The following is a 13,363-nucleotide window of genomic DNA, read 5'->3' on the forward strand; positions in this document are numbered from 1 at the left end:
GACTCAATCAGCCTAGAATAACAAAAGAGGACTGCGATTTTATACTAATATTGATTCTCCGAATGTAAAGACCTTTTTTTTATTGAGCATATTATGGAATGAAGATGTGAATAAGAGCCTATATACAATTTATATAAAGAGTGGGTGATTTCTTATTGCCATTGTTCATCAATTGCCATATTATCTCCCCAATATTCATTGGTGTTCTTTTCTTGCTGCTGCAGGAATAAAGGTGTTAACAGTGGGCCATCATCCTCTGATTCATCCTCTGTGGCAGGCGAAGAGGCATTGTTGTTGCTATACGTGGTAGTGGTAGTATTGATAACTGCTTTAGGCACTGGCTGTAACCAAAGAGGGACCTCGGAGCGCGGGGGAGGCATATAATCAGGAGAGGCAAAGGTGATAGCAGGAAGTGTTGTATGCTTTGGTACTTCGACAGGAGAGAATTGTGTATGCAAATCAAAGTACCGTTTGTTTTCGTTAAGCACAATAGTCTATTGTTGGTCTTGTAAATAAACAAATCTATTTTTTTTTTTAATTGACTCAATAATACCTCGCTATCATCATCCATTCTACGCTTTCTGGAACTGCTCATATCGGATTGAAGCGCTATTGATGGTTAATGTACATGTTTATCATTGATGTTATTTGGCTTACAATTGATGATTTGGTACGCCATATTTCTACCTGTTATAAAAATAAAGAAAAAAAAAACAAATCGGAATTAAGGGCATTTGATCCTTTTATACTTTTTTCTTTTGCCGAACTAACGTGCACAAATGTGTGTCAAGTAACAGTTCTTCTGGGTTTCAATATCTGGGATTGAATGTTACCACAATGACAGTATGCTGTAGCTTTAAGCTCAGAATGCGAAACTACCATCGGTTGGTTTTACACTAAAAGTATTGTTTAGGACAGCAATTTGTGACCTGTAAGACACTTGACGACTAGAATAATAAACTCTGTAATGCAAGTTAATGAATAATCAGAATAAAAAGGTAACGAGATATAAATAGAATTACTTGACAGTGTTTAAAAACAGTACACTCATCAGATGCTGTTTGGCTTCTTTCAATGTATATCTGTTTATTCTTGACTATTTGGTATTGAGTATAATGATCAATTAGCAACAATACAAGTGGTTTAAACCCTGATTAGGTGAATGGTATTTTTAGGTAAATAAAATAAGAGCCAGATATGAGCTATACTTGTTATGATGACTGTTCAGCTCACAGAATTAGGATATAATCTCTGCTTTATCCTGTAGATCTATGAAAAGCTCCCACGAGATAATCCAACGATAAAATTAATGATACAGTGGTTCCACTGCCAATTTGAAGATTTTATAATAAAAAATAGCATGGACTTTTAAAGTAAAGATTGGGGGGCTAACAAAAAAATATGCATTGGCTGTTCAAAGACCAAGTTCTTTACTGTTATTGCGAGATGATGACTAAAAGAATTTATAACCGTTTATTCGATTAACAAAAATCAAAGAATAAAATTGGTATATCTCTGATGTATTAATGCTCAAGTCCAGTCATGCTTATTTACCTCAACATATACTAAATATAATAATGGGAGCAAATAGTGTAAGAAAAAAAATTGCGTAGGCGTGCACATAAACAAGAAATCAAAAGACAAAACAAGGACTTCTGACGACACCCAATGATGACTTGAGCGTGCTAACCATTTATCATTAAAAAGTGTATTGAACGTTGGGACTGCCTGAACAGAAACCAGGCTCAAAGCGAATATTTCATGCCCAAGAGTGATCACGATAAGAAGATAGGAACTGAGTATAAAAGTTGGATCTCGACTGCGGACTATGTATGCTTTTGGAATGCGCGATCAGAGTCTATCTGTCGCATTCGAATATAAATTTCACAGTATATTCTTGTATAAAACATCTAACATTAACATTACTACATTATCAACATCTTAATACTGAGATCTCTACATGCACTACTGCTATTTCCGTCTTCTAGGTTACACTATAATAAGAACTAACTAAGCCACTGGTATTTATAAAACTTATGATTCCAATTAATAAAAGGCTTGGTTCAGCTTTACTGTACATTACCGTCTCGACTTTTTCAATTACATCACACTATCATACTTCTCAAAATTAAATTGGATTGTACGGAGTCGATTAGTGCTGTGACCAACTAGCGAGCTGAATCACTACGATCCACCGCTACAAGTAGTAGGTCTCAAGCAGCGGTCTATCACGTCTCTGATTCTCTCGATTTCTTCCAATATCCTCAGTACCCCTAGTGTGTCAAAAGTTTCATTAATATTGCGTTCCTTGAAAGGTCAACACTACATGTACCAGAAAATAGGCTAATGTAAATACGAATTTTTCATAATTACACGTGAGCTAAATGACCTTTACTGATCAAACTGACAACATAAATAAATAAACAACAATGTTTCTTTTTTATCTCTTTTTCTTCTTGAAAGAAACAAACCAAAATGGTGACTCTATAAAGTCGTATTTAGCGTGGTGCCATACATTCAAAAGCTTTGTTGGACTTCATCATAGGTAGTATCTGGAGGTAAACAGCGACCCCAACCGACTTGTTCGCCTTCGCTAAACCAATGCTACCCTTATGAAAAAAGGAAAGTCTCGATTTGATGCAGTGATCAATGAAAAATAACAGCTATCATCTGGAAGCAGTGTCGGTTATGGTGTGGCCAAAATCCAGCAAGGTTGTTGTAGCAAGTCTTTGTGTCTGGACACCCTCCGCTTGGCTATTTTCACTAAAAATGCTATTGATGTGAACAAGCTTGATGGTGTACTTGCTTTCCAAATTCACGGTAAAAGAAGCCAACGAAAGAAAGAAAGACAAAGAATCTAACACCTTCTATGTATATATGTAGGGCTCAACATTAACTTTTACCTACTACAATTAACCGCCAAATGCATATACACTTTTAAAGAAATTACCCACCTCCGCTTCCCTCAGTCCCTGGAAGATTTACTGTCGCATTTTACTCTGATCAATATCAAAAAACTGCTTGGGGTCAATAACGTTTTCTGGTGCTGTTGCAGAAGGTCCTCTTCAATGTAATGACCAAGCTTTACTAATTACTTAAAGTGTAAGAATCGTATTACATCAGGGTCGACTTTGAAAGGTTCAATAAAAAGATCCTCTTGTCCTCTAGACATAAATAGTTATTTACTGATGCAACTACTGCCTTGTTTTGTTATGATATCTGCTTGTCTTTAATTGATCAAATGTGCTTAGGATATATCTCTCAATAGGCCGTCCAAACAATAAGCAGTGTTTCATGTTATCATGCATCATAAACCATCATCTAGTGCTATTCATTGTTGCATGTACACAAAATTTATAATACAACATATACATAAAGACTGAAAGTTAGATGTCACACCATTACGTACATCCTTGAGAAAAGGAGTTTGTGAAATTCCAGTAGTATAAGCTCTTAGTGTCACATTTTATTTTTTCTTTTTATCTCTCTTTTCATGCTATACATCCAAAAGTTTTGTTGGACAATATCATAGGTATTAGGTAGAGTTGGCATCCATAAAATTAGTCTAACTTCTGGTGTATTTTCTGATGCATGTGGTGTTTTCTTTTTTCTCACGCCAACAATAATACCTCCTAAGAAGGTAAAGAAATCAGAAAATAAAAAGAAAATTCCTGAAGATGCTCAGTAGTACCTTGATCGTTTCAACCACTTGTCATTCAAAGAGTTTATTGAGCGTTGAGACTGCCTGGGCAGAAGCCAGGTTCAGCAATGATCTGGAAACATTTTAAACGAGTATTTCAAGTCTAACAATGATCACGATAAGAAGATTCGTGATGACTACAAGAACTGGACATTGAGTGCAGACTACACATGCTTTTGGAATGCACGATCAGATTCGAACATACTGATAGAAACTAGATTGGGTTACACGGAGTTGATTAGCGCTGTGACCGACCAGCAAGTTGAATCACTAAGATCCACCGCCACAAGTAGTGATTCTCAAGCAGCAGCCTGCCACGTTTTTTTTTTCTCTTAGTGATGATTGAAAATATCCGTACTTAATAACCTATAGACTAATATACGGCCTCCAAGTAGTTCTAGATTGACAAGTTGAAGACTTATTTCGTATTGCTACTTTCAGTGTTTATTTTATTTTTATCTGTATGCAGTCTGAAGTTAATATCAAGGAGAGTTCCAATAACTATCGTATGGCTCATCCAACGGCTCATTTTGAACATCCTCTAAACCCAAATTGAGAAAGTTACAAATTCACGCTTTAAAAGAAATATTCCACTTTGGTACATCTTTTTCAACATATCATTCAGCAACAGCTGCTCAACATGACTATATGAAAATGAACAGAAGATGGACAAGTCCCTTCGATCACTCGATATACTTGAACATGCTGCATACATACTAAATAATGTACCTTATGACGAATTTAATAGCAAACTTGGACCACGAATCACGATGGTTTAATCGGTACATTTCGAGCATTTATTGAAATTATGAGATACAACACCAAAGTATATGAATGATCACGAGGGATCTTATTTCATCGAGAATATTGTACCTTCGCTACTAGCCTTGGCCAAAAACACCGGATTCATCGAGCTTTAAATGGTAGAAAAAAGAAAAAGGAAAATGAACATTCTATTTACATTTTTGTCATAGATGCGAAACAGAATTCCATTCTACCAAGTCATTGAATCTTACTGAATATGACGATGATCTCCGTGGTGCGCCGCCAAGCAAATGTATCGGTCCTCTTGGCACATTAACTACTCAAAATAACATGGAGCCTGCCATTATTGAATCATCAAGGTAATATATATCAAATTATTTTATTCTCTTTACTCACGCCTTTTATGTTTCGTAGTGGTCACCTGAAGGAGCACGTGACTCATTCCATTGAAGATTCATTAAAGACCCTAGAGTGTAGTATTGCGGCTTTGAAAAAGAAGCCATTCATTACAAAAATGCTTCCTTAGAGACCTTCAAGAAGCTGAGGTTTTACTCTGTCCACGTAATCAAAACGCAGGCGACGCTTTTGGAGATGTCCCTTTCCGACAAAGACCACTGGAAGTTTGCTGAAAAGCGTTCTTCCACATTGCCAACGGATTGGAACGATAGAGTTGACTTACTTCAGTATCTTGAATTACTTGTCTCTTTGTTTGTATGTACATCAATAACGTGAATATGGATATATGCCATAACTAATCGTTTATATCTTTAGGATAGTGTGGTCTCAACCCAGCATGTACAAAAAGACCTATTGAAAGAATACCTTGGTCTCGTGGCTTTCGATGACCCCAATATCGAATAGATGTATAAGAGATTCACCTGCTTCAACTCAAATATTCTCGACAATGTCATCCATGAACATGAATACTAGGGTGTAATGCCTTTTATTTGTATATAAATAACATATTATACACCGTCTGTCATTAGATGATACTATTCTATTTCATTTTACTTCCAAGTTTACTTGGTGTAGAAGCTCTATTCTCAAACTCAGTTTCTTGTTTTACTTTTTTGCTATTAGGAGGTGCAGCACCATGCAGTACCATTAATATTATATCAAATACTAGATTTTTTTTTTTCATTACTAGAACCCACCTTTTTTATGATACTACGTTATTATTATAAAAACAATACAGCGAGAATAATAGATATAAAAAAAAAGATGAAGGGCATGCATACAAGAACAAATAGTTTTCAAAATATTTATTGTGTTGAGATCATTAGCTTCAAAATACTAAAAATGAATTGTTGTCAGTGACACACTCTCGATATTCAACATTTGTCAAAGGTAACAGCTGACGACAAGCTGAAATATAATCATGGGCTTTGTCATTACTATCTTTTTCACACTCAAAGCGCCCTTTAGTTGCTTAGTAGCTGGCGCATTCTTTTGTCCAATCATGGTGAGAGTATAAGACAACTTAAACTATTGTACACTACACAACTTCACAGTCCTCCTTGGAAACAGAATGTATTAACAAGACAGAAACCAATTTAAACAGTTGAGAAAGGACTCTATTCATTATTTTTATGAAATAGCAATTATGCGCTCAAGGCAGGTTAGCCCACGATATGTTTTTCTATTATTGTAGCATTGATAACTCTGTCTGAGTGCTACGATTGCATCACAGTCGTATCACCCGTTTGGCTCTTGAAATCACTTACAGCAACTAGTGCCCCTCATATGAAACTATATATGCACACGCAGTCTATCATTGATTAATGATGGACATATGGTGTAACAACCAGACTCCTAAGATCAGCATGAATATAAATTGTTTATTAAAGTGAGTCTAGTCAGTGCTTCTGCACTGATACTCAAAGCCATAACAATGCCAATACACATCCTTTATGCTTTTATACAGCTTTTTTTTTATTAAAAAGGCTAGTTTATGACAATAAATATATGAAAAAAGGGGCTCTATTATTATGTTATTTTCTTTTTATTAGGGGGGAATTTAAAAAAAGAATAGGGGGAAATTAAGGTCTATGGTTCTTCAAAGCTATCTTTACGAATATCAAATAGCCTACCCAAATCCTTTCCAGCTCGAATTAATCGGATGCTCTTGAAGGCATTACCGTTTGGACGTTTATCTTTGGACACCTTACCATGATGATCAAGTATCTTGGTTTCTAATGCAGTCGGGGTTTCAAAATCCTCAAATATTTGACCATCTAACTGAATAGAGATACCAGACAGACCACTCGCTTTGACAACTGTCATCGATTTACATACAACTATTTTACAAGCACTGAAATTGCGTTTATACACAATAACGTCTTCTTCACGTATTAAGCCTTTGCGACACATGTCTTTAAGCGTAATATTTTTTGAATCACTAAAGAAAGACGGTTGGTATGATCATTGACTATCGATTTTTTTACTACTTACCCAGCTACGTTATGAGCCTTTTCTTTATCCGTCGTATCTCCAAATGTTGAATCAGCATGATCATCCTTTAAAGAATGATTAGGTCGCTTTATTTATTGTACACGTACGAACAACTTACTTTGTAATGGGTTATCTTTGGCTTTTTTAACTTTGATTTATGCTTTGGCTTTAGCTGTAGTGTAGTTTCCGGCTGGTCAATGATGATCTCTCCTTGACTTAACAGAGCTTGCCACTCAGTCAGGGTATCCCAAAAGATTGGATTTGTCTGCTTTGAGAAGAAGGAAGGTGAAATAGTTAAAGAGCTTGACTGAGGATGTTGAATGGTGTCCACAACAGGTAATAATTGGCAGAGTTCTTCTCTTTTCTCTTGTGACAGTAATTGAAAATTAGATAAATTAAATATAGACTATACATAGATGTAAGATTCATGTTAGAGACATATACGGATGTATACTATTGTCTGTATTCTTTATCTCTTTACTTGTAAATCAACTGTTGCTAAAGGACTATATGGGGACGTGCATAAATGATCAAGGGTCCAAGTGTGGTGCTCGTAACGTGGCCGTTTATAAGAGCCATCTTCAATCAGGGGTGAATAGGACATAAATTGGCTTGGGTCTAAGATGTCTGAATCCTCTTCTAGTTCTCTTTTTGCAGGGGAAGCGCTGAACATGACTATTTACACACACACAAATACACACACAATATAAAAATAAGTAAGAGAAAGAAAAAAAAAAGAAAAACAGATGAGAAAACGAAACAAAACAAGGAGAAAAAGGAAATTTAAGGGGGACTTTTTACTATTTGAAAAAGGAGGTTATTCATGTAGCAAATTTCTTTGGGAGAATATATGATAATAAAGAAATCTTGTATCATTATACATCATCTTTTCCCCTCTTTGTTTCTTTCTCTCTCTTTCTCTTGTTTTATTCACTAAGGAATCCTTTATAGCTGTAATGTTTGAAACAGTCAAGCAAACAAAAAAGAAAGTCAAAAAAGTTGTGATACAAAACAATGCATAAAAACTGAATCTGAACTCATTAGAAAAAAATGAAAAATTAGATGGGATAAAAGTAGCTTATTTCCATAGCAGCTAATTTGCAAAGAATAAATAATATAGAAAGGAATGATATCAACAAATTAAAGGAATAATAGACTGAATAAAGCTTTTGAATTTAAAGTCTATTGCTTTGTTTGTTTAAATTAAAAAATAAACATTTGTACAGAATTTTAACCTAAGACGGTTACAAAAAAAATCTGGGACGATTGCACAATTTTATTGGACGAACTCATTTTGTATTAGAGATCATTGCAGACCTTCAAATGAGACACTTTTCAAGAGACAGATGCTAAAGTTGACAAAAAGGGGACAAAAAATGCGATATAAGCTCTTCGAGCCGCGCTTAATTTTTTTAAAGTATATAAAATAAACAATAAACAATCTCTTTTTAACTCTTTTCAAGGCGTGTGCAAGGCAATTTTTTTTTATTTCTTTGTCCTAACCATGTCGGACGGGGAGAGCCACACCAGCCAATTTCTAAGCTGAGTTGAAGCTCTTTGTAAGGCTAGTTGGGCATTTGCTTTTTTGTTTGATGGCGTTGACCACGATTCAGCCATCTCATAATTAAGCAAGCGTTGAAATGAATGAAAACAAGATTATAACTCAAAATGAAATACTAGCCTTCAGCTCTTTAATAACGATAAAAAGTGTATGTTAACTGTTGTTTATTTTATTGATGAAGAAAAAAAAATAAAGATGCATATTTTCCAGTCATCTATTTCAACTGTGTTCTGTGAAGTAGCTAACTGTTGGGAAGAGTTTACTTGTATTCGGTAAACTAGTCAAGTTGCTCCATTGATTTCTGACTAAACAATGTAAATTTGGCAAAGCGTGTATACTTTATATATTTTATCGCTTTACCTTGAGCCGAAGTAATGACTGGAAAGTTTTAAGGTTATCAACTGAGCTAGCAAACTCACCCCCAAGCAAGCTTTTCAAACGGATAATACATGTCGATATACGATATTACAAAAAACTCGTATCGTAGTCCTAATTCACAGGTTATTATTTTTCTATACAACTTCATACGCTTTTAATTTGACAATACCGTGAACCAAAACGCCAAATATGACTAAGTCATCTTTGGCGCCTGCGTGCTTCAGGTACAGTTGCCTCTTGTAGACACCTATCATCCTTGTGCTGGCCTCATCCACTTCTTTCTTTGAGGTTGCTCTTTGTTTTATCTTCCGTTGCCGATCTATAATTGTTTACCATTGATATTGATGTAGAAAATCACATCTGGGCGCATCTTGCTGTTCGTCGGGTCCGTATTCGATGTTACTGCTGAAGCCTTGCCCCTAATACACATATAAGTCAATGGGTAAGTAAACAAGCCCATTTTTACGTATAACTTTTATTAACCAAGCACACTATCCAAGCGCTTTAATAATAACATACTATTTCATTTGCACAAAACAACTCAAATGCCTAGCAATCAAGTTCATTTCGCTACCTTTGTTCAAAAGGTTATTAAGTCGACGGCACGCGAAGTAGATCATTCATGAAAAAGAAAGAAATATTATTAAAATAAGACGCGTGCGCATTTTATAGAAGAGATCGAATATCGTCAGCATGATAAACGTGGTCAATTTGATTATTTATTATTGTTACACTAGTAGCTACTATTTGCTATTATTGCACCATTTACAGAAAGAGATGTCGCGCTGACTTGTCGCTTTTTCATATAAATTGTATTATAAAAACTGCAAAGATGCGACTTTATTTTTTGAAAAGACTGTATCACGGTCTGGAAAGAGCCTTCATCGGAGCCTGGAACGGAGGGCAACAATCATTGGGAACAAATATGCCTTTCAAAATTATTTTATGCAAATTGAAAATTTTAATATCCTTTTCCTTTTTTTCCAATGAAAATGTCAATTCGTTTAGGCTATGTAGACATTCAACTCACTACGCCTGCAAGCTCAGAAGCAAGGAATGCATGTGACATATCAATGATGAGAGCTAATAGTCAAGATCAACAAAAATTAAACTTGATATCAAAGCTTGCAAGCACAGGAGTTATTAATACAGTGGGTTGCCTATTTAAGCAATCCCTATGTTCTATTCTTATTCAGCTTGTGCTTGACCAAACATTACAGTCTTCTGATATCAATCGTCTACTCAATTTATTACCATTCATCAATAGAAACAGTCAGCCAGATGAGTCATTCATATCCGTATTTGATTCCATTATCGAGTCAAGCCTGCTGTCCATATTTCTTCGTTTACCTTCACCCTCTATTGACCCTCAGCTGTCACAGAGCAGTAATCATGATGTCGCATACTTCTTGTACAACTTGAGTCCACATTTGCCTGGAATGAAGACTACCTTGTATCAATACCAAAAGGTTTGTTCTTTTTATTCTCGTAAATAAAGCACCACTTATGGAAAAGTTAGAATTCACTCCAAAAAATGCTAGAGAGAGAACTTGTGCCCAAACAAGTAGACAAACCGGAAGTCATTCAATTCAAAGCTATAGATGGATCAACTATCTATTTAAATCAATATACAGGCGCATTATCTAGTAAGCCTGATAGAATGACAGATCTATTTGGTGGAATCATCTGTGAGGATATGGTAAGTAAAGCTTGAAATGATAACACATAAAAGGGAAGCACCAATACATCATATTAAATACGCCAGGGTACTGGAAAGACCTGTCTTTGTTTGGCTGCTGTCATGGCTACCAAGGATCTGCTCTATCCTTTTTCATCAATTAATACGGATTGTTTCATCAAGACTAACCTGAAAAAACATCAGCCACATACACTAAAGGCAATAGCAGCCGAACAGCTGCTATCGTCTGGCATCAATTGGAATGCCATCTCAGATCGATTACCCGAAGATGTCGTCGAATGGTTCCAGGCATACCCTTTGCATTACGAATGGGTCGATATTCCTCTTCATTTTAATTTTGAGCGATCGCGAAGAAGAGAGCCTCAGTTTACGAGACTAGTTGTTTACGTATCCAATGCGACGCTTATTATAGGTAAGATCCTGTAATTAAGAGTCATTTTACAATTAATCCAGTACTTTTCTTGCGCAATAGTCCCTGATAATCTGATTGATCAATGGACAGGTGAAATCTATAAGCATGTTCAAGATGGTAAAGTTCATTTTACCGTCTATGATCAATTAAAACAAGTAATCAAGCCGCCTCTTGAATTACTTGATCTTGATCTCGTCATCATAAGTCAAAGCAGATTCGCCCATGAGAACCAGCAAGGTGGATTAGACTTTCGGAGTAGGTAACAAATAAGCTCTGCCCAATTCAAGTATTAATGCTAGTTTATCTGTAGGTACCGTCTGTCAGTGTCCATACATTGGGTCTACAAGAGAAAGAGCCTGTATATGCGCAGTAACAGAATACCCAAAACAATACGTTTCCCCTTTGTTGCAGATACATTGGAAACGTGTTATTGTTGGTATATTGGACATGTTACTATTCTATTTCTTTTCATTAAAAACCCCTTTTCTTTTTGCTAGACGAAGGCCATAGGTTATCCAATGAAAACAAGCTAGCTGAGCTATCTAGAAAACTCTTTTGTAATGCAAAATGGGTATGTACCGGTACACCCACTCACAACCTCACAGACACAACATTATCGCGTAAGGACTTGAACGAGGCCGACGATCTAGATCGATTAGGAAAGCTCTTTGGCCAGGCTCTTGGCATGGAGCCCTTCAAGGATAGTAAAAAATTATGGCATCGAATGGTGACGAGACCCTTCCTGAGCAGAAAGCCTTGGGGCATGCGACGGCTTATTGACATCTTAGAAAGGACCATGATACGTACCCAGCGACAGGATATTGAAAAAGAAGTTTCACTTCCACCCTTACATCAAGATATTGTGTTTCTGGATTTTGACTACTACCAATGGCTGGTATATTAGCATAATTAAATTACAGTTGCCTCGTCATTAATCTCCTTTACAGACACATAACTGCCAAATTGCCATGATTGCTTTAAATGCAATCTTATCCAAACGCGAAGGGCCTGATTATTTGTTTTCTTCCAAGAACTACAAGTCATTAAGAGAAACCGTGCATAACCTTTGGCAGAGCTGTCTATGGCATTCGGTCTCTCCTGGCCTCATCGAAGCAGCATATAACAACTGCTTGGAAAAGTGCCATGATGTCGAACAAGGTAAGGAAGATTATGGTCAAGAAAACGAAGATTTGAAAAGCATCAGAGCCATTTTGCATGAAGCTGTCAGTTGCGAGATGTTTATGCAAATCATGACTTCACACTTTCCTGCACTGATCGTTCAAGGTCTACCGCATGTCTTCAAGGAACACTGGGGATTACTGAAGGGCAGCGCAGGAGCATACACACACATTGGGTCCTCACTACCATGGGAGGACGGACCGTGTGTAGTGCAGGAAGATAAGTTGATAGATATCCTTGAAATGCTGTCTTCAATGAAGTCCAGTGACATGCAACACTTATTTTATTATGACGGAGCGCAACTACGTACAATAGACCCTAATAAATCTGAGCAGCAAACAGAGAGCCAAGAGGCGTGGACATTTTATACCCGCCATGCTCTCTCTGATGCTCGTATCCTAGGTGCCACCAGCAGCAAGTTAAATTATCTTGTCAACCAAGTAGTGAAATACCAACCAACGGAAAAATGCATCATCTTTGCACAACATCACAATGAAATGGTTGAGATATATTGGTTACTGACCCATCTGGCAAAAATAAGAGTCCTCATATATCACGAAAGCAAAATGGTAAATGGTGTCTTTTTAAATCGAGAAGGAGTGGGCTAATCACCTTTTTAGAGTAATTCTCAAAGGTCGCAAATTATCATGACATTCAATACATCCGAAAATGCAAATGTGATAATAATGCCTGTGCGGAAGGCAGCTTACGGTATTGACCTATCATCTGCCACCCGCATCTTCTTTGTCAGTCCTGTCTGGCAAACAGCCATGGAACAACAGGCCATCAAGCGCGCGCATCGTATAGGACAGACACGACCCGTATATGTGGAAACGTTGGTCATTCGTAACACGATTGAACATGAGTTGCTGAAACGAAGAGAACAAGTAGAGGAAAATTCTCAAGATTTCTTTACGGATTCAAAGTTGAAGCATATACTGAACCATGCAAGATTTGCACAGCGACCCAAGCATGAGCATGATATCGCCATTCCACTTTTACATCCGATCTATCTTTTGCCGTCAGAAAGAAAACGGATTGTACCTGATAAAAAAGAAGACATCGAAAAGCCCAGTTCAGATACAGTGGATATTGAAGGCCACGAAGAGATTAAAAAAGTGAAAAGTAAAGGCACACCTCCACCAGAAAAAAAGAGAAAGACTGTTCGTTTTAGTGATTAGAAAGCCAAAGAAGGCGCAGCCTGTACAAATTATATAC

The 13,363-nt window shown here is 36.6% G+C and overlaps 4 protein-coding genes across 4 annotated transcripts; 2 read left to right on the plus strand and 2 right to left on the minus strand.

The window, feature by feature from the left end:
- Positions 1 to 4,432: 4,432 nt before the first annotated feature.
- Positions 4,433 to 5,438, plus strand: RHIMIDRAFT_292624 (uncharacterized protein; the record flags this gene model as incomplete). Its single annotated transcript, XM_023613911.1, has 5 exons — positions 4,433 to 4,482; positions 4,675 to 4,824; positions 4,880 to 4,941; positions 4,992 to 5,176; positions 5,237 to 5,438. The coding sequence occupies 5 exons, from the start codon at positions 4,433 to 4,435 to the stop codon at positions 5,324 to 5,326; spliced, it is 537 nt and encodes a 178-aa protein (XP_023465440.1). The 3' UTR covers positions 5,327 to 5,438.
- Positions 5,439 to 6,408: 970 nt separating this feature from the next.
- Positions 6,409 to 7,659, minus strand: RHIMIDRAFT_256074 (uncharacterized protein). Its single transcript, XM_023611209.1, has 4 exons — positions 7,398 to 7,659; positions 7,035 to 7,322; positions 6,917 to 6,981; positions 6,409 to 6,863 (listed from the first exon to the last, which is right to left on the minus strand). The coding sequence occupies exons 1-4, from the start codon at positions 7,587 to 7,589 to the stop codon at positions 6,512 to 6,514; spliced, it is 897 nt and encodes a 298-aa protein (XP_023465441.1). The 5' UTR covers positions 7,590 to 7,659; the 3' UTR covers positions 6,409 to 6,511.
- A 765-nt stretch (positions 7,660 to 8,424) lies between these two features.
- Positions 8,425 to 9,485, minus strand: RHIMIDRAFT_256076 (uncharacterized protein). The gene is made up of 4 exons (XM_023611210.1): positions 9,375 to 9,485; positions 9,025 to 9,274; positions 8,838 to 8,966; positions 8,425 to 8,782 (listed from the first exon to the last, which is right to left on the minus strand). The coding sequence occupies exons 2-3, from the start codon at positions 9,107 to 9,109 to the stop codon at positions 8,893 to 8,895; spliced, it is 159 nt and encodes a 52-aa protein (XP_023465442.1). The 5' UTR covers positions 9,110 to 9,274; positions 9,375 to 9,485; the 3' UTR covers positions 8,425 to 8,782; positions 8,838 to 8,892.
- A 362-nt stretch (positions 9,486 to 9,847) lies between these two features.
- On the plus strand, positions 9,848 to 13,326 carry RHIMIDRAFT_238402 (uncharacterized protein; the record flags this gene model as incomplete). Its single annotated transcript, XM_023608953.1, has 8 exons — positions 9,848 to 10,324; positions 10,375 to 10,554; positions 10,621 to 10,966; positions 11,027 to 11,221; positions 11,277 to 11,402; positions 11,464 to 11,861; positions 11,914 to 12,714; positions 12,766 to 13,326. 8 exons carry the CDS (start codon positions 9,848 to 9,850, stop codon positions 13,324 to 13,326), a joined length of 3,084 nt encoding a protein of 1,027 aa, XP_023465443.1.
- Between the last annotated feature and the right edge of the window lie 37 nt (positions 13,327 to 13,363).

This window comes from Rhizopus microsporus (genome assembly GCF_002708625.1).
Source record: "Rhizopus microsporus ATCC 52813 unplaced genomic scaffold scaffold_10, whole genome shotgun sequence".
In the NCBI taxonomy this organism is placed as follows: domain Eukaryota; kingdom Fungi; phylum Mucoromycota; class Mucoromycetes; order Mucorales; family Rhizopodaceae; genus Rhizopus; species Rhizopus microsporus.

Excerpts from the sequence above, each read along its gene's own strand:
- RHIMIDRAFT_256074 (XM_023611209.1), bottom strand. The coding sequence starts at position 7,589 with ATGTTCAGCGCTTCCCCTGCAAAAAGAGAACTAGAAGAGGATTCAGAC. Across the intron at positions 6,982-7,034 it reads CAAAGATAACCCATTACAAA|GATGATCATGCTGATTCAAC; the intron begins GTAAGTTGTTCG and ends CATTCTTTAAAG. Across the intron at positions 6,864-6,916 it reads AAGGCTCATAACGTAGCTGG|TGATTCAAAAAATATTACGC; the intron begins GTAAGTAGTAAA and ends GTCTTTCTTTAG.
- RHIMIDRAFT_256076 (XM_023611210.1), bottom strand. The coding sequence starts at position 9,109 with ATGATAGGTGTCTACAAGAGGCAACTGTACCTGAAGCACGCAGGCGCC. Across the intron at positions 8,967-9,024 it reads ATTTGGCGTTTTGGTTCACG|GACTACGATACGAGTTTTTT; the intron begins GTATTGTCAAAT and ends CCTGTGAATTAG.